Source organism: Oxyura jamaicensis, chromosome 7, assembly GCF_011077185.1.
Source record: "Oxyura jamaicensis isolate SHBP4307 breed ruddy duck chromosome 7, BPBGC_Ojam_1.0, whole genome shotgun sequence".
Taxonomy (NCBI): Eukaryota; Metazoa; Chordata; class Aves; order Anseriformes; family Anatidae; genus Oxyura; species Oxyura jamaicensis.
Window position 1 is genome coordinate 38,022,352 of NC_048899.1, and position 19,505 is coordinate 38,041,856.

General features: G+C 50.3%; 1 protein-coding gene and 1 long non-coding RNA gene across 3 annotated transcripts in view; one reads left to right on the forward strand and one right to left on the reverse strand.

The window, feature by feature from the left end:
* Positions 1 to 19,505, reverse strand: part of STAM2 (signal transducing adaptor molecule 2) — a 35,966-nt gene that overhangs the window by 9,270 nt on the left and 7,191 nt on the right. The window contains exons 2-9 of one of the 2 annotated variants that reach the window (XM_035331823.1): positions 15,569 to 15,576; positions 13,611 to 13,689; positions 6,666 to 6,750; positions 5,506 to 5,581; positions 5,201 to 5,296; positions 2,959 to 3,105; positions 1,232 to 1,301; positions 675 to 861 (exon numbers count right to left, since the gene is read on the reverse strand). In XM_035331823.1, the coding sequence (XP_035187714.1) occupies positions 675 to 861; positions 1,232 to 1,301; positions 2,959 to 3,105; positions 5,201 to 5,296; positions 5,506 to 5,581; positions 6,666 to 6,750; positions 13,611 to 13,650 (701 nt within the window). In that variant the 5' untranslated portion in view covers positions 13,651 to 13,689; positions 15,569 to 15,576. The remainder of the gene's footprint in view (positions 1 to 674; positions 862 to 1,231; positions 1,302 to 2,958; positions 3,106 to 5,200; positions 5,297 to 5,505; positions 5,582 to 6,665; positions 6,751 to 13,610; positions 13,690 to 15,568; positions 15,577 to 19,505) is intronic. The other variant, XM_035331824.1, reaches the window with a different exon arrangement.
* On the forward strand, positions 14,772 to 16,141 carry LOC118169975. Its single transcript, XR_004752407.1, has 2 exons — positions 14,772 to 14,955; positions 15,615 to 16,141. It is a non-coding gene; the product is annotated as an uncharacterized LOC118169975 (long non-coding RNA).

Sequence of the window (19,505 nt, forward strand, 5' to 3'; positions counted from 1 at the left end):
TAGATATTCCTCTGACATGTTATAACCCATTAACGTTTTAAAAGCTACAAACTGGCCCTCCACCACAGAATGGTTAACGTAATGCAGAGGTTCCCTCTGCACCAAAACCACCCCTAGGTCACAAACGGCAGTGATAACTGGGCCAGTGGCACGCAGTCAGTTCAGCTGGGCAGAGGCTACTTTCTCCTTGCCACTGGTGTTTTATTTATTTATTATAACATAAAGCAGCAAGCCAGGCTTAACCAGGATGCTGTCCATCAGAATCACAGCCTGCTGCTTCGCCATCAAAGCTCAGCAGGCAAAGCAAGACAGCTGCATGGGAACACGTCAGAGAAAAGGCAGCTTCCTTTGACTGCAGCCACAGAAAGGCTCCAGCAGCACCAGACAGTGATGCAGTGGCAGGGGGGGCTCTGTTTTAAAGAAATGGCTAACCACTGGAGAGATGCCTGGACTGGGGAAGGAGGGCAAGGATGGCCTCAAAGAAGTGTTAGATACAACTTTTTTCAAGGGTTAAAACAATTTGGGGCATGGAACAAATAGCAGAAGGTAAAGGGATCTGGGGAAGGCCAGAGTGACAATATATGTGCTTGTGGAAAAGAAAGCCCTTGGGGGAAAAAACGGCTAACGACACAACAGTTGTGGAATAAAGGCACCTTCAGCTGAGCGCGTTATACCTGTCATCCAAAACAAAAATAATTTCTCCACTTTTAAAGGTGAGCTCATTGTCCTCGACAGCTTCAAAGTCATAGAGAGCTCGCACCTTCCTTGAGTTCTGACTGGTTTGCTGGATTTCTGCAGATGGGTACAAGGATTTGGTTTCCATTTGTTGCTGTTTCTGCTCTTGCAATGACAATTCAATAGCTACAGTTAGGAGAGGAAAATAAAACAGGTAAGTCTGTGTGTTTTATCCCTGTATACAGAGGCAGTTTGCTTTCCTAATGAAAAGAGATATTTATTTTAATAATATGAACACGGTCCTTATGTTTAATATTTTTTTCTCCAAACTACGAGCCATTTATTACATCTCAACAGCTTTACTCTGCCCTACAACAGAACTAAAAGGTAAGACGCTAAGATGTTTCATAACTCGTGCATGATTAACATAAACTTTAATTCCCCACCCGCTGTGCCCTCGCGTTCAGCTCTTGCAGCAGAAGGGAGCACAGCTTATTTCTATGCATTTTAACAAAACGCTCCAGAGCACAAGCCTACCCCAAGGCTAGTCATTTACCTTTAGCTATATCTTCATCTTCTTTGTTTTTACTTACTGATGAACCATTCTTAGCAGCATTTGTGGTAGCCTGCAAATGTGTTAACAATAGAATAAGTTCATGGTACAAAGGAAGAAGAAAGCTCTATAATTATACACTTAAAAAAAATTAGGAATAAGCTGTTCCTGATTAGTTGCCTTATCAGAACATTTCATTACTGACCCAAGATGATCTTCTAGATGAAAAATGTACTGTTCTCCAGAATCTCATCCGTGTTTTATTTTGTTTTCAGCAGGGAACAAAGTAAAATAAATAATGAGATCTTGTTTATTTAAAAGACTTCATTTAAATACTTACTCGGTATCATTATTTAAATGAGCTCTGTTTAAATGACTACTCTTTTTGCCTTTGCTCTCCACACCTCCCCTCAGAAGGGAAGGAAAGCTCTTTGGAGTCCTACATTTGCGAGGACCCAAGTTATTAAGCTGCAGCTGGACTTGCTAAAAAGTGAGATTTTTCTCCGTGTCACACCAGAAGACACCCGCACTCTCTGCTGTTGGGAGTGTGGACAAAAAGCGAGTGTTAGGAGCTGCTGACTTAAATAACCGAGTCTCCACAACAGCACAGTGAAATCATTCCTAGAGTTTTCACTCCAGCAAGGAAGTCCTGCAGGAATGAAGAACCTCGTTTCAGACACTGGGGTTATCAGGGGTCCTAGAAATCAATTCTGTACACGTACACGAGAAACTAATAAACCTCAGTTTTACTGTTTGCAGTGAAGTGCGTGAGGTAAAGACAAAGATATCACTTCGTATGTATTTGTAGGAAAGAAAGCACAATCGGTTGCAGCTCTCAATCTTCCATGTTTCTACCACGTTTTAATGCTCACCCTAGATTCAGAGGTGAAAACATCTTTGCAGAGAAAGGCAAGATTGTAAAAGGATTAAACACAACTCTGTTTAATGCAGAGAAAAGTAAACCTCACATAAGGAAAACCCAACAGAAGCGACAGCGCGAGTGCTCAGGATTGATCTTCACCTAACTCATATTGAATATAAAAATCTTGAGAAGCATCAATAATAAAGCGCAGAAAATAAGAAAACCTGTCACCGTATCTGCCAGCTAGCTGATCAGGCATAGCGCACAAAGCGGAAGGAAAACACAGAGAGCAAGTGAGGTTAGGGATGGGAGCACCCACCACTGCAGCACTGCCGAGCCAGGACAACTCCTGACACCGACAGAAAACTGAAACAGGAATCGGGGATTTAGGAAAGGAAAGCACAGCACAGCACAGATCATCTTCAAAGATGTCTCAGTTCCAGATACCGCCCTTTGTTTCATGAGGCTCTGGGAAGGAAAAAACAAGAAGATATGTGCTCCAAGTCAGCAATTAGAACCATGAAACACCAAGTACAAAGTGTGGGTGTAGGATTGCTTAGATTTAAGGCAGCGACAGCTCAACGAAGCTCTAAAAAAATGATCTGAAGACAGATCTAAAATGAAACAACTCATGAGGACATTGTGAAATAGCTATTAGTCTGTTCTTATTTTTCTTCGGAAGGCAAGGAAATAAAAAAAAAAAAAGCAGAATGAAATGAACCTCAGTATCGGGAGGCAAACTAGAAGAAGGATCCTACTCTCCTCTGACCAAAAGCACCTAAGATCTCCGGTGGACAGCTTTCTTTTTTGTTCGTTGCCAGAGGGCTAACAGGAGCAGAAGTACGATGTACTCCTAAGCAGCTTTTACCTGTGATCCAGCGGCAGGAAAAGTTACACCTTCTTCTTTTAAAGATTTAATTGTTGCAGATATTAAGCTGCACTGAGGGTCTTTCTGAAATTCTTCTGACCACTCCACCATTAGACTTTTCAGCTTCTCAGATACTTTTGGATGAGCCTAGAAGACAAAATTGCATAGAAAGGACTACTTCTACCTCAAAGTAGGCAGAAAGAGTTGTAAAACTTTGTTACCAAAGCCTTTTTTTAATATATAAAAATACCTTTAGTAATCAATTGTGTTTAATAAGACAATAAGAAAAAATTGAAAACATAACCTAGACTACATGACCTTTTATACATTGATTCAGGTGTTACAGGCAGCATGTTTAGCCTCTGCAGCATCCTCCTTCAACCCTTTCAGCAACCCTCCGAGGCAAATTCTCTTGCACAGCCAAAACTTGAAATTTACAGGCAGGTCACCTATATACACTGCTGTAGTTTTAGTGGAGTCAATTTTAGGTGGTTAAGGAAAAAGACTGAGAAACTTTTCAGTTTTTCCAATGTTAGCCATGCTTCCACCTCAATAGTTTGGAGAGATTCAGGCTGCCTACCTCTGTGCCTTTCTCCGTCCTCTCCCCTCATCTAAATGATGTACAGCTACTTTAAATCCAGGCAGGGCCACCGATTTCGTGCAACACTGCAAATTTTACCTGCTAACAACTTCATGCCAAGAGATAAACCACCTGAGAAAAGCAAGTCAGACTCATGCATCACCCTACTACATGGCTAAAGGACACGCTTCCGAGCATACCTCGAAGCATACCTTAAACTTGAGCTGCTGCTAATGTTCTAATAGCCTTAAAAACAACATTGGAGCAAAAAGATCAACACTTCATGACAGCAGCTAACACGTGCTTGTTATGCCAACGTTACAAGGGTAAACATGGCCGAAGCATTTCAGACTCCACCCACTTTCAGGTTTTCCTTCCAGTTCACAAAAAGGCTATCATTTGAACCCAAAGCACCCAGACTAACACTGGGATACCGGCTGCTGAGTGAGGGTTCTGGGGCTGGTGGGCTCACTTATATCTGCTTCAACCTGCCTTGTACAGAGGAAAGCTTGGGACAGCACAAACGCGGTGCACAGCCACCATTTCCCGTGTGAGCGTCCTTCAGACCACCACGCGAGCCTGTGGCTCACCCACAAACATGCTGAGCAGTAAGAACATTGATGAGTTTGGGCTCAAGCGTGCATTTAATTGAAATAAACCATGTAGCCCAGTAGGCTCATTATCAGCACAAAGGTATTTGCTGCACTTGTCTGAAGTAATTTTCTTTCATAGGAAAGGAGGAAGCACATTTTTATGGGCCCTCTGAGGATTCTTTCTCCAAACGGGCAAGGGACAGGGGAAAACACAAGTACTTCCCAACAACAAAATAAATTCTGCTCCAGTAGGCGATTCTTCAGTGGGATTAAAGGTTTGTTTTACATCCACAAGCCCTGTCAGACCATGAAGGTCAGCGTTCTATTTCAGAACGGACCATGGCTAATGAGAATAAAGTGGAGGACTTCAAGACCTATTTTTCCACAGAAAGCAAGAAACAGAAGAGCCATGAACTCATTTTGCTTCCCAGCAATTTTATTAGTTTCCTTAATTGCTTTGCTCAACCTCTGATGATTCCAGGCCTCCCATATATTTGAAGACTATCTTCTTCAGTCATTTTTGTCTTCAACTGGAGCAGTAATTACGGTAAAGCTGTTTCCGCTTACTCAGTTCTTTACATCTAGATTTAGATCCCATCAGCTGCTTGACCCCAGCCATTTAGGTCTTCCTTTCTTGGTTAACTCCTCATTCAGTGTTCTGAGAATCTCTAGAAACTGTTGTCTGAAGACTTCCTCCTTTTCCTTGTAAAAATATAATTTATCTTTCTCACTGTTTTCCCTTTGCACTTTAGCTTATGAATTTCATTAGAGCTCTTTTCAGGGAAAGCTGCCTTCACTATCAAATTAACTGAGCTTAGGAAAAGTCACGGACTATAATTAAAATTGCTTGTGTAATTTTGTTAAAACTGGGGGCAGGCAGTAAACGAAAATACACAAATTTCAGGGATAAGACAAACAGCCAGCAGTATCTGCAACTGCACCCAAACTAGAACATTTTATTAGCTAGCATATTAACTAGAGCATTAGTTCTGCCAGTTCTTTGCTACACTGAGGGAAAGCAAAGAAATCACCAAGATAATTCTCCCCCCCAAAGTTATAAAATAATTACCTTGTTTATTATACCTCGAGCTTCACTAGCAAAATCACGAGAACACACTTCTAAGTGAAATATCTTCCCACAGTTTGATACGCAGGCTCCTAAAAGCTGACAACAGAAATACAACGGTGAGGACGTATGACAACAATAACCCAAAATAAAAGCATGCACAGAAAAAGTTCACCCTTTGCTCAGCGTGCACTCTCCCACTGACTACTGCTGAAGACACACAGAAGGGTATTAATTGATCACACACTTCATGGCGCCATTACCTAAAGGAACAGAAGGGTTTTGGAAAACAGGGACAGTTTACTCACTGTAAGTGCTTGCAAAGCCACGTGGGGAACTTTATGATTTACTCTCTTCATGATGGCTTTAAGGCAATCCTTCGCTCTAAGAAAGGAACAAAAAGTATTAGCGATAGATGCGACTGACCTAATTTGCAGAATGAATGAAACCAGATACTCAGGTTTGCTAAGCAAACAAAACTGTCTCTATTTTTAAAAATGTAAATGGAGCCTAACCTTAACTTTTCCCAGAGCAAGCCCGAAAAAATTATTTATCAGCTTGCTTGTTCTTAGATGTGCTGAATTGGAGCAGACTCCATTTTTATGCTGGCATTTTGTATTCGTGTCCATGCTGACAGGTCACAAAGAGAGCATTTGCTACTACACTGAGGAAGTAGATTTGAAATAGACAATGAAAGAAATATCTACATTAAAAAAATAGCTCTGCAGCAACAGTGACTGAATGGCTATTTAATTGGCTACTGTAAAGGTGCTCTACAGATTTAATTTTAAAAATATTCCCAGCTTGTTAGCTCGTGGATCCCATTTTCAAGACACTTGATTGTAAAAATGTAAGGTTTTTTTTTGTGTTGACAGTCCCTTTTTAAGATCACTTGAGGATTCAAGGTATGTACCAGTTCAAGTTGACAACAAAATTTGGAACATTTTATCACTCTAAAAGATGACCTTAAAAACGAGCAGATACTTCTGGCAATTACAAGATCACTGAACTACCACTTAGGTTTCTGTATCACCTCCATTTTTTTCCTCTTTTCTCCTCTATCAGTCCCATCCTTTCTAATCAACAAACAGATACATTCCTCATCATAAATAGCAAACTGTCCTAACTAGATTTGTTTTCCAAAGAAGCTAGTTCACCGTTTCCTACTGACATAGTTCCTTCTCAAGAGGAACGCAAGGCCATTAAATATAAATAACTTGGTCTACTGTGCAAAGCCTCACAAACTCGGGATGCATTCAACATCTCCCAGTTGCTCTACTGGAAGTCTGGCTGGAATATTTCTTTAAAAGAATCTTAAAGCCAACTGCAGACGTCTGTAGAGCTTACAGAAGCAGACCAGTACCTGCACGTCTGACTACAACGAGCATTTTGAGGTGTTTCTTCTGAAACCACATTCCTCTTCACAGGAACAGGAGATGATGGGTTGTGACGCTGAGACAGAGCTTACCCATTAGGAGTGCTGCCAACTTTGTCACATATATCCATAATGAGACCCCAGTCCTCGCTGGTGTTGTATTCATTTGTAGCCTTTTCTGTAGAGAAAACCAAGACTGATTCAGCATAAAAATACCCTGTTAAATTCAGATTCCCGTGAGCAAATCCCTTCACAGCCATACAAAAAAGGAAACTCCCGCTATAAGACACTGAGAGTCCGTGTCTCCCAGCGTGCTAATTCCCTCTGATTTATAGTGTTCTGCATCTATTTTCATACGGGAAGAACAGCACGGGACTAACAGATGCGTTAAGTTTTTTAAAGATCCCCAGAGTGAAACAACTAAGTGTAACGTTGTAAATAAGGAGAAACCTGTTTCTGTACACCTTGCTTACTTACTGCAAGCTTAGGCCAGGACCCCAAGTGGGAGTTTGCTCACGGCCTTCCAATCTTCGCATGCAGGATATATTCCCCACAGAAAATAAATGTTCTGTGTGAAATATATCATAATTTATGTAATACTATAATATGTGATATTATATATATACATACAGTATAATATATTAATTTCCTTTTTATTTCCAAGGAAAAGAAAGAAATCCTTTCAGGCCTCTAAAGGAAAACCACCTCCTCCTTCAATGAGCTTCTTACAACACTCCTCTACCAGATTTTTTCAAGAAATCTAAACATCACAAGTGTAGAGAAAAGTCAGTGACATGGAAGGATTACTGAAGGTCCCAAAAACGGCCAACAAAAGCCCAAACCACTTCATCTAAAGAACGTCTCCCTACTGGACACCTGCAGCGTTGCGTTTGATACGTTGGCAGACAAGGGTAACGTCACTTACTTGTATTTCCCCTTTGACTTTTTGCTAGAACCGTGTCATTTTAATCCCGTGTAAATATTACAGCTCTATTAAAACATCTCAAAAGCAGCATTTTATGCGTTACATTTGCCATCTTACCAGCTAATTTTAGCGCGCCATTTTAATATTTTGGCTAAGCTCACAGGTAAGAGCTTTCCCAGTTTCATGCCGTGTAGGAATTCCATCAGAACGCGCTTCGTAAAGATCCTGGCAATACCACAATTACTACTTTTACCGGATTTTGAGTAAGAGAAGCCACTATGTCCCTTTGGGACCAAGCACCATAAAGGTTATTCAGCAGATGACAGCAGCAGGTGACGGTCACTAAATATTAACATGCTGGTGCGCTGTGACAGCGGCTGGTCCACGAGGCCTGCTGACAGCAGCACTGCCCCAGATAAAGCCATTTTCGGGCGTGCAGTTCAGCATCTTCTCTGATCAGCAGCCCCAGCACTCAGCTCTGCAGCCAGGAGCTGCAACAAACGTTCCTTGGGAGCTTCCACAAAGAAAACGCGAGCGCAGCACAGCCCCCAAACCCTTCACTGCAGATGTAAAAGCCGACCGAGGAGGAGGAAGGGAAGCTGGCAATTTTGGCCACACGTTATCTTCACAAGTTGGAATTACTCTTCCAGGGAAGCAAATCCTGCTTGAAAGCATGTTCCTAAAGCACAAAGCTCCTTAAAATACCTCCCCAGAAAAGACATAAGCGTTGGATTTTCTTTTAAGTGCATCAGTATTTTTAGGACACTAAAACTAAATTAATTGCTTGTTCCTGAAAATAAAGGAATGCCTGCAATTTTAAGCTGCCTAACATGCTATTTATTTTAAGAAAGCAAGCCACAGAACCCCAGTACGCAGGGCATTGCCTGGGTACGTGAACTGCAAGTACAGAACCAGCACAAAGGAGACACCAGGGACAGCACAACACGACGCTCGGTGCACACAGCTTCAGCCTGCTGTTTGCTGTGAGGCCCCACCAGCTGAAGATGCTTTCTAAAAGCATCACCTTGCACGCCTCCATCCCCGGGGTGCAAATCCTGCCACCAGAACTTGCCAGCCAAATTAATCCGTCTCATCCAGCGACAGAAGCTGTGCCCACAAAACCAGCCCCAATACCCACACAACAGCCCGGGCACATGGTTTCATCCCGCTGCCTTGTGGCACCCCCGGCTGAAAGCAGTTTCTGCTCGGGACCCCCAGGTGTCCGCTACAGACGTCTCTTTGCCCACGAGCCAAAAGCCACCAGTGACCAGCAAGAAACGGGAAGAGGTGAAGAAAAAGACATGGAAGCTGAGAAAACACAAGGGTGTGTTTCACGCCCAAGCCTTTGGAGCCTCAAAAGGCCACAGACAGCAGCGACCAACGCGCTTTGGTTTCTCCAGTGCCAGCCATGCCCAGTGGCTCAGGAGGATGCCAACTCACCTGAGGCACAGGAGAGCTTTGATCGAGGTGGGCACGGCCAGCAAAGCAAGCCTGCAAACAGGCACTTCCACGTCTTAGCACCGTTCATCACCACACTGACTCCAAAGCCCCAAACCCAGACCGCTACACTTCCCTCTCCCTACACTCTTTTTAAAATGGAAAAGGAATCAAATAAGGTAACTAACTTCTGGAGAGGTTCTTAAAAAAACATAACTGGATCCACAAAATGCACCTGTGACCAGACACCCCTGGATTTGCAAAAGCCATCCCTTCTGAAACAGCACAGCAAAGAACGGGGCTGAAATGGACCCGTGGGCACGGACAGGTAGGGAACGCAGGGTGCTTTGGTTGTTTACAGGCCAGTCGAAGGGCGAGCCTGAAACTGTGTTGGGGAAAAAAGCAGCAAAAGCACTTCTTGCATGTACTTGTAAGTGTACAGCTGTGTGCCGAACGCAGGTCCCTCCTCCTGGCCCCACGCACGCCGTTCCACGGGCGGACACGGTCGCACCGGCAGCGAGCAGGCTGCCCTCCAGCGAGCCCGTACAGCTTCTGAGGTTTCCTTCCTTGCCAGCAATAAGGATTAACAGCATCTGTCTGCTTGCTGAACACGTGCTCCAGCTGAAGAATAAGCTTGAAGAGTAACTGCTCCGCAGATCCCGAGACAGGGACTTTGATCAGAGGAAGCAGCTGTGGGAAGATGCCTCTTCCAAGGCTCCGTCAGTGCTAAGGGAACACAAACTTTACAAAACCTAACAGCTTCTGCTCGCAGCTCTCCAGCGGATGAAGGAACACGAGGCTTGAGTTTAGTCCTACAGGAGTGGTGGTCAAAGTACAACATGTTTGTTTGTATTGCTGCTTGGAGTATTTTCAAATAAATTAAAAGCCGCAACAGGATTAATCGCTCTGACCTGGATCGGCTCCCCGGTCTGATCTGATCTGCCATGCAGCTGCGGGAAAAGTCCTGCCAGCACGAGAGGGGAGCGCTGAAGTGAGCGGCTGGGGCGGGGACGGGAGCCCGTCACGGTGCTGCTGCCAGAGGAAGGAACGCTTGTCAAGAGGCTGCCTTCAAACACGGCCTGCAGCTCTTGTAGGAAAGAAGGGAACGCCCCACCAACGCCCTGCGCTGTGCCAGGGCCCTCGCCTGGGAGGGGAGCTCCCGGTCCCTCCCTGCGGCCTGACAGCACCGGCTCTCCTCCCCTTAGTTCCCAGGCAGGGGACAGGTAACACAAAAACAAGGGTCCAGCACGGGGACCCATCAGGAAGAACCTCTGCCAGGAAAGCAGCGTGCTGCTGGTGCCTAGCCGCGGCGTTCAGCCCGTTCCACAGAGCTCTTGCTGGTGGATTTGGCCGGAGCTCCGCGTCCCACCGCACAGCGCCTCGCACCCGCGGGGAAATCGGTAGCGCTGCTCACCGACAGCTCTCCCTCGCTGCTGCCCAGCACGCAGCGTTTTGTTATTGTGCCCTGAGCAAGGCTTGCCAACAACGCCAAACAACACGTCAGCTAAGAAAAGAAATACTCAAACGCAACAAGCTTTTTTCCCCCGTGTCAATTTTTACACCAGAAACAGAGAAAAGCAGGCAGTCACAGGGGGGGTTTAGCGCAAGGAGCCTTCCAACTTGCTGTGACACTTGTTCAAGCCTCATCGTCTTCGAGAGGCTGGTTTGCCTCCAGAACACATGTGAAATAACATCTTGTAGGCACAGGTATTTGGAGTTTTATGCAGCACCACTCTAAGATCATAAAGACAGAGCCAGCATAACAAAAGTGAAAGGCTACGCACCGGAGGCCCACTGCTGACTGCTGGTTTGGAGAAGAGAAACCAGAACTGCATAAACAAAAGCCTGGAGACCCGAAACTGAATCCTGCACCTTCTGTTGTTCACCTGGCCTTTGCATACCCCAGTTAGAGCAGAGGCAGAGAAGTCAGCCAGCTTTGACTTAATGAGCCATTATGAAGATGATCACTGTGGTCATGAGACTTGCACTTCCAGTAACACCGCACCGAAAGGCGGCCCTGGTTGTAATTAACTGAATGGCCCCAGGTCATTAGCTGCTCAGCCCCACAGAGGAGTGGCAGAACCCCTCCCAGGGCTGCAAACACCCCTCACGACCCTGTCCCGTGCCTGACCGCCCTCCACCTGGCCAAATTCTTCCCCACGCCGCACCAACACCTCCCGTGGCACAGCACCACTCCTCTCCCCTCCCTCATGCCCCCTCAAAAAGACGTGCATTGAGCGAAGGGAGCGTTACGAGACCTTCAGCAGGGACAACCCCGTTCAGTGAGCAGGCTTCCGAGGATACTGGTACTGAAAAAGCTGCCCTGCCACTTTTATGGAGCCAGCTGGCCAACAGCCTGAAAAGTAAGGGCTGACTGCCCCAGCCTGAAAGCTACAAAACCCCGAGGTTCTCAACACTCGTGTTTTGCATCAAACAAGCATGAAGTTGCAGATTCAGAGGCCAGGAAGCTGAGTCACCCAAACGAAGGTAAAGTCTGAGGGCTTGAAAAGATTTAAAGAAGTGAAAACAAGAAAGACCCAAGCAACAATGACACCAAAACCCGCCATCAGCTCGTCCTCAAACATCTGCAAGGCCTTCGACCGAGCGCTGAAGCAAGAATTATCGCTGCGGGATGAAAGGGGAGGTGGTGAATGCTAGCAGAAGGCAGGTGCTGTTCCCCACGAGGACACCTTCCCAGGGGTTAATTTGAGCACCAGCTGCTCCGTTCGGATGGCAGAGAGGTATTTCAGAGGAAGCCACGTGTAAGTTCTGAGCCACAGTCCCCGGCTCGCTCCACAACGTGAGGAAGGCAAGCTGGGATGTAACGCACTCCGCGGGCGGGGAGCCTTTACTGCCTGAGCGCCTCGAGAACCGCTCTGGAAATCAGTGCTACAAACCCTGGCTGGCACCGGGCACAAAGAGGAAGGGTCACAAGGAAGGCAGCAGAAGGCTGGAAGGTGTCTCCAACAGAAAGAGCCTACACACGCAGGCTACCTCGAGAGCCGAGGAGGCACCGACTTGTTCCCTGCTGGAGGAAGGGCTGCTTGAGACGAAGGCTGTGTGACAGCAAGGGCTGTGCTGGAGAACAGCACGTGCGAATGAATGACCTACGAAGAGCATCAGGCAGGAAATGAAATCACTTCTAACCCCATAAGGAACTCATGCGCTGGGCTAGAGGAACAGCTGAAGGAAAGCAAACTCCTCGGAAACGATCCCGGGGGTTAACCCCGTGGGGCCGCAGCTACAGGCGAGGCAGCAGCCAGGGGCTGAGACCGCAGGCGGCCCTGCCGAAAGCAGGCAAGCACGTTTCAACCAGGAAAACAAAACCAGCTGTGGCCAAGCGAGGGAGCGTTTATCTACGCTTTCTAAAGGTGCCCCGAGAAAACGGCAGCACGAAACGTGTGGGCTGAGGAGATAACTGCACCGACCCAACCTGTCGCTGCCCCCAGCAGCGGGGCCCTGCTCATCCCTAGGAGCTTTTCAGGGGAGCCCTGCCCGTTTTCACCACCACTTTGCAGCCTTCGATGATTTATATTGCCGAATTTCCAAACTCGTCACCTTCACCAACGATCCGATGCGTCAGCCAAATAGCTCTGTGAAATCGTGCCGAAACGCGTGAGGTAAATCAGCTCGGTGGGGAATTCAAAAAGCTGTGTGGAGGAGAACACGGGAAAGGAGCTCTCCTTCCCTGCAGCACCAGGACGTCAGCTGGGCTCACCTACGTGCTTGGGACCTACCTTATTTCTTAAGCAATAGGAACAAATGGCAGTAATATGAAAAAGGTAAATCCTGACAGAAGCACGAGCAGCCCTTGCACAGTACGTGCAAGCAGTTACGCTTGGTAGGTACGGCATGAAGCTTAAGGAGGCACAGCTGCACAGACCGCCACCTTTGCAGGAAATATACTGCTATAAAGATATAACGTATAAGAGAATACTCCCGAAGCGTTTGGCAAGGAACACTGCACACAGCTGCGTGGTGCCTTCACTCGTGCAGGTACAGCACCTGGATGCACGTGACAGGTAACCCCGGGCACACAGAACCTCCACAGGGTATCTGAACCAACCCGACTGCGTGCAGCTGCCCGGCGAGTTTGTGCCTTCGTTGCAACCCCAGGTCGATGCCGGAGCCCCCCAGGGGCTTGGGGACGGAAGACAGGCGGGGTGCTTGGCATCCAAACCGTGAGGGCTCCCTGGGATCGTGGCAGGCTTGTGGCAAGCTAGAGAGGTGCTGAGGTGCGCTGGGGATGCTGAGGAGCCCTGAGGCGTGCTGAGATGCGCTGCCCCCAGCCCTTCCCAACTGTACACACCGCGGCCTTGGCAAAAATCCCACGAACGCACACTGCCTCTGCCTAAAGCCCCATCCTGACAGGAACCGCAAACCTGACTCTTGTCGGTAGCTTTTTAATTTCCATTTTCGGCGCCCTGAGCCAAAAATGGCTTTTTTGGGGTCATTTTTTTGGAGAAAACCAGGAGGCCACCCGCAGCAGAGACAGGGAAGCAGCGGCCGGGGCAGGCGGACCCAGCGGGGCTGAGGCAGCGCCCTCGGCCTGCCCGCGGCCACCTCAGCCCGGTACGGCCCAGGCCCCGCCACCAGGCCTCGCTCCGCCGCGGGGCCTCGGCCGCGCGTCCCCCGTCCCCACCGCACCCCCGTCCCCCTCCCGGGCGCTCTCTCACCCACGTCCTGCTCGAAGGGGTTGGCGGCGAACAGCGGCATAGCGGCGGCCCCCCCGGCCCGGCCCGACCCCGCTCCTCCGCCGCCAGCACCGGGCAGCGCCCGCCCCGCCGCAAGGCCCCCGCGGCTGCCCGGGCCGCGCCTGAGGGCGGCACTACAGCAGCAGACAGGCGCTCGCCGGGGCAGCCCCGTGGCACGGGGGCCTCGCGGCGGTGCTGCACAGAGGGCCCGCCCCTCAGTCCATAGGCCACGCCCCCGCTGCGTAGACCACGCCCGCCGATTGATTGGTCACGCCCCTCGATCGGTAGGCCACGCCCCCCGGCGGTGGTGTGACGTCACGGGCGGCGCCATCTTGTGGCGGTGCGGGGCCGGACCGTGTCGGTGCCCCGCCGCCATGTTGGCTGCCCCCGGGGCACGGTTACCGGGCCCTAACTTAGCCCTCAGCTCCGGGGTGCGCCTTGAAAGCTCTTATAAAAGCGCGAAGGCCAAAGCCCAGGGGCTCGGGGCGCTCTGTGGGGCCCGGGGCGACCTCTGAGGCCCCTCACAGCCCCCCCGGTGTTGCGCTCCATGAGGGGCTCACCCACGGGGAGCACCCCCTGGCGTGATTGTGAGGGGAAAATTAACGATTATATACCCTAATTTAAAGGAATCGTGAGGAAATGATTAAGCTTTATACACTGGGAGCCGGGTTTCACTTGAAGAATATACCGATATTCCCTCACGAAGGGGGGCAGCGCCCGCAGCTCAGCACGCTGTGTGTCAGCAGCGCCTGGCCCCAGCCCCTGGGGGCCTGCAGCCGCACCGTGTCCCGAGCAGCGCCCCGGGGCTGGCCCAGCCCTACCGAGCAGTAACCGAGCAGTAACCGAGCAGTAATCGAGCCGTGCCGAGCCGAGCCGAGCCATGCCAGGCCCCCGGCAGGCTGCAGGGGGCGCCGCCGGCCCGCTGCGGCGGGGCTGAGGGGAGCCGGAGGAGGCGGTGGCGGCCGGGCTGTTGGCAGCGCCTCTCCCTGCCTCGGGGTCGGCAACTGAACCGAAACTTGGGATTTCACGCAGGGAATCAGGCTTGGATATCTTTTCCTGAAGTACCACAGCGCTGTCGCCTCGACGCGGAACCGACCGAAGCGCTTTGTGTACGGTCATCTGTTACCTGGCCGTGGGGGGACGCCGCGTCTGAGAGCTGTCACGCTGCTAGAGGTGAAGGCTGGGGAAGGCCCAGCGGTGCTGAGCCCCTCGGCTTTGGGCAGCTGTGCGCAGTCCAGAAGCGTCTACGGAACTCCTGCTCTAGGTGACAGCACAACCAAAGCCACGGGACATTTCCCGATGGCTCTTAGTAAGCCGAAGTTCCTCGGTAAATAATTAAATCCGCAGTAATAACGAGACATGGGAGGAGAAAAGAAGAAAAAAAATAGGGCTCTGCCAATTATTTGAGTCCTGCGGGAACAAGCTGTTCATTAAGAACTCCTAGGAAGCCCTGCAGAGGGGGACAGAAAAACAACTATTAAAAAAGTGACTTCTGAACTCGTTTCTCCAGCCCAAATCTGGCAGTGTGCTCCCCCCGCGCAGCGAGCAGGCCGTGCCCCCGCGCTGGCTGCTGTGCCGTCACGAGGACCACCTGCAGGCCCGGGTATCAGCGACGGCTCCGCTGCTTCTCGCTCGGCGCTGCCCTGTCACACATCAAAGGGGCCCCCTCTGAGCTTCCCACGTCCCTTTTATAACAATGCGTTGTCATAATATTTAATTCCCAGCCCTGACTTTTCTAACAGATGTGTTGAAGGACAATTAATATTGTCCAAAATGTTTGCTTTTAAAGAGCTGGGGTAGCACTTAGGGAGCTTTTCCCTACTGCCTAAAAGCCCAGGAGTGACTTGCTAAGACTTTGCGCTTTGTTTTGTAACTGGGCTCTGTATTTCCCCAGCTGCCCCCTGGTTTACTTGCCAGTTTTTGTGGTTTACTGACATATTTTCTCCTCCTTTTCTAATGCTCTCTCTCCCTTGGTGCTCTGTGTAGGAGTCATGCAGACAGAGAAACTGATTAAGCAGAGAAACGCTGAAAATAATTCTGCTAAAGCACTTCAAGATGTCCACGCAAAGACTCTCTCCCCCTCAGCCCTTCTGATGTTTCTGTTAGGTGAGGCTTGTGATGAGGGGAGCCGGAGAGCAGCACGCTTTCACGTGGTAGCGTTCGGCATTTTTACTGCTTCCTGCGCAGCAGATGAGCAGACCGCTATCCTTCGTGCCCTTGCATGCCAGGAGACTGCTTGAAACGAGTATGGAAAAGCTGGAGCGTTTTTAGCAGCGACTTTGACTCTATAGGCAGCCTGATGCCACGTGGATGCAACATGCCCTCGCTGTTTAAAGACTTTGATTCGTTACTGGCATTTTTTTTGCTTTCGTTATACAGCTTAAGCATCCGAGCTGCCCCATGCAAGCACTTGGACGCTTTTGCATGCGTGGTTATTGCAGTACACCTGGAATCAAGCTGATGTTAACTGAAATAGATCATTTTTTCCCAATTAAAAGTTTTATTTCCTTGTACCTGTTGTTCCTCACATTATTTATCTTTCTTATGTCAGCCACCATGCTTCCTCTGACGAGCCCCCGGGTTCAACGTCCTCTCAGCGCACGCATCCGCGCTCTGGATGGGAAGCGAAGCGCCGTTGCTGCGTTGCACCTCGCGGTCCGCTGGCAGCTCGCGCCCAGGCGGTGTGTAAGCGATTCTTCCCGCGGGGCCGGGGTCAGAGCGGGACCTGTCTGCGGCTCTGCTCATGTCAGAGGGTGCGTTCGGCGTGCTGGGACTCCGAGGAGCCCTTCGGAGGCTGCTCGTGCTTTCTAGAGCTGCGCGTGCAGATGTGCAGGGCTCGGTGCTGGGCAGCAAGGCTGCGCGTTATTTCGGGGTGCTCATCCCTCCCAACTCAGGACTGAGCATCGGCACACACTGTGCCTTGGAGCACATAATGAGCAGGGCAGCACGGAGCACGCAAATGTTCATTTTTAATTATTTTGGAGCTCCTGCACCCGCCTTTATGGATGCTGAAGTAGGAGAGGAAACAGCCGCCCGGCCCGGCAGCCGCACACGGTTAATGTGTGCTCAGCAATCAGCTGATCTCACGGTCCCCAACTCATCTGGTCGGTGCTGCCAGTCTGGTTCCACTTCTTCAGCAAAAAAAAATCCCAAACCAAACCAAAACAGACCCGTGTCCAAGAGAGACTCGGGACTTCACGAGACAGGGACTGGGACAAATGAGCGAGCCCGACAAAAATGAGCCCCCGTGTGCAGCGAGCAACGCAAGGCTGCTCGTCCCGGCATTTTCCAGGATTCACCCCAAGCTGCAGATTCTCTGGCAGCCAGGGCTGCTGGCGGAGAGGGAAGAGGCGTTTCAGCTGCAGTGGGTACAGGCAGGAGGGTCCCGTGGCACCCGTGAGAGCAGAGGCCCGCCCTGGTACCCAGATGTGCCGCCAGGGTGCTCCTGGCCCACCCGTCAGGATCCGCGATGCCGCACGGATGCAGTCTGCAGTTAACCCTGCATTGAAGAAAACCGCCTGAACTTCCCTTAAAAGCGTGTCTCGGAGAAAACGTTTCCCTCGGTTTCCCTGCCCTGCATTTTTCTGTACTTCAAACCTGCCACGGGAGGACTGAAAGGGAATTCTGCACACTGTAGGAAACGTCCCGGCAAACTGGGCCGGGTCTGCCTCCCACTGCACACCCGTTCCACAAGGAGAGGACAGCGTAGGCCCTGCGTGGCTGTCGTGCGGCTCAATTCATGCTTGTACACTGCTCTGAGATCCTCAAATGAATAAAGGTTTATGAGCAGAAAATAATGAGCAATTTGCCCGTTTCTAACCTCACAAATGGATGGTTTTAAATTGGAAGAGGCACCGCAGGGGCACGATCACACAGGCGGGCTGGGAACAGCGTTTCCCTCCGCCGTCCGGGGAGCTCCAGCTGCATGATTCCCCCCAAGCTGCACAGCCAGCTAGCATTTCACAGCGAGTTGAAAAAAAGCCAGTCTGAATCTATTTTATAATTTTTCAATAAAGCTTGTTTGTTTTCAGCCAGCGTCGTCCTCTTGTTTCTCTTTTCGTGCCGCATTTGCATGGCTTGCGAGCCACGCCGCCCCGAAATGTTGGCTGGAGCAGGGGAACCAATTCCGCGCAGTTTGAGCGGGTTCCATTTTGCCACGTGTTGCCCCACCAAATGCCCAGCGCCGTTCCGTGCATGGCTCCTTCTCTTCCTGGGGCGCAGCGGGGACAGCGGAGGTGCAGCCGGGCTCTACGTGCGCAGCCGCCGAGCATCACCTCCTCCAAAACCCGGTGCACGGAGCGGCGCTGCGGTTAGAGCGCCGCAGAAAAAGGTGTTTAAGAAGGCTGCTGCCGGCAGGCTGGGGCTGGGGCTCCAGGAGCGGGCAGGTCCCACCAGCGCCGCATCCCACAGCCTTGGGGCACCGCGGTGGCACCTCCGCGGCGGGCGGCCCGTCATCGTGAGCAACCACCGCTGCCGCTTGTGTGCTGCAGAGGAAGGCAAGCTGGGCTAGGGAAGCCGGAGGAATGTCACCGACTGCCTGCTACATCTGTTACATCTCAGAATAATTTATTTTAACCTCCGAAGATACAAGGGAAAATATTTGAAGGGGATGGAGCCTTGCCAGTATTTCCAGTTCATTATAAGCAAAGAACTGTTGCTTATAGCACTTTTTTGGAGCGGAGAGCAGTCTGGTTTTAAATCCCTTAAGCAATGAGGAATCGTATACTAGCCAATGTAAATTCTCCTTCGCTAAAGAATTCACTAATTAAAAACCTTTAATTTTTAAATCCAGCCTAATTTTTCCCCTCATTTCCTCCCTTTCCATAAACGTTCTCTCTGCCTTCCCCGGGCACGGCCGGATCCTGGCCGCCCCCCGCTGGGGCTCACCCCAGTTTCTCGGGGCAGGCGTTCCTGGGGCTGGGGCGTGCTCGGGGCCGGGGCCTGGGGGAGGTGGGCAGGGCTGGCTGGAATGTTAATCACCTCCAAAAACGCTGAAAGCGTCCAAACTGCGCGGCCGGGGGCAAAGGTGAGCCGAAGGACAGGGACCAGCGACGGGTCCGGTGGGAGCGCCTGGCGTTTGGGTGGCGTTCGGGACCGCGTGCCAGCAGCCGGTGGCGGTGGGGACGTTGGCACCGCGGGCACTGAGCACGGCGTGCCGGGTGCGAGGGGCAGCAGAGACACAGCCCCTGCGCAGCCCCAACCAAATTCAAATTAACAAAAAATGCCGTTTTCCAGCTGCAGGTTCTGCCTGCTCCTGTGCAGGACCGAGAGCACAAGCCCATTAACCGATTTGGGGCAAAAAGCCATTTCTTTCCATTCTGCTTGCACATTTGGGGCCATGAGAGGGGCAAAGGATGGGCCTGCGGGGGGCAGCGAGTGGCCGGACCGCGGAGCCTGGAAAACCCAGAGCCACGAGCAGGGAAGCAGCTTCGCCTGGAGATGACACCGTATAAGCAGATACGTGTGAGTGGTAGCAACACTCAAGTTTAATTAAATTCCTGCAAGGTTTTTTGGGTCTTCATAAATTTCCTTTGAGCTCTCTGCCAACTAGGATATGCTCTCTGCCTTCGGAATATGAAAGCGAGTGTTGTTGTGTTTTGCAAATATGTTTTCTAATGCATGCAAGTGCTGACTATGCAAAAGCCTCCCTGGTTTCCATGATTAACAAAATTACAGAAGCACCAAGGGTAGCAGCCCTTCTTGTTTCTGCCTCTCCTTCACAACCAGGAGACGGATCAAAGTGTCCTGTGATGCAGTTCATTAATCACACCCACACCGCGAAAAACCGACGGCTCTTCTGCCCCATTTTTCACAGGGGAAGGCACGTTCGCAGCTGGCCGGGGTGGATTCTCCTGGCGTTTGGTTGTTTATTTGCTC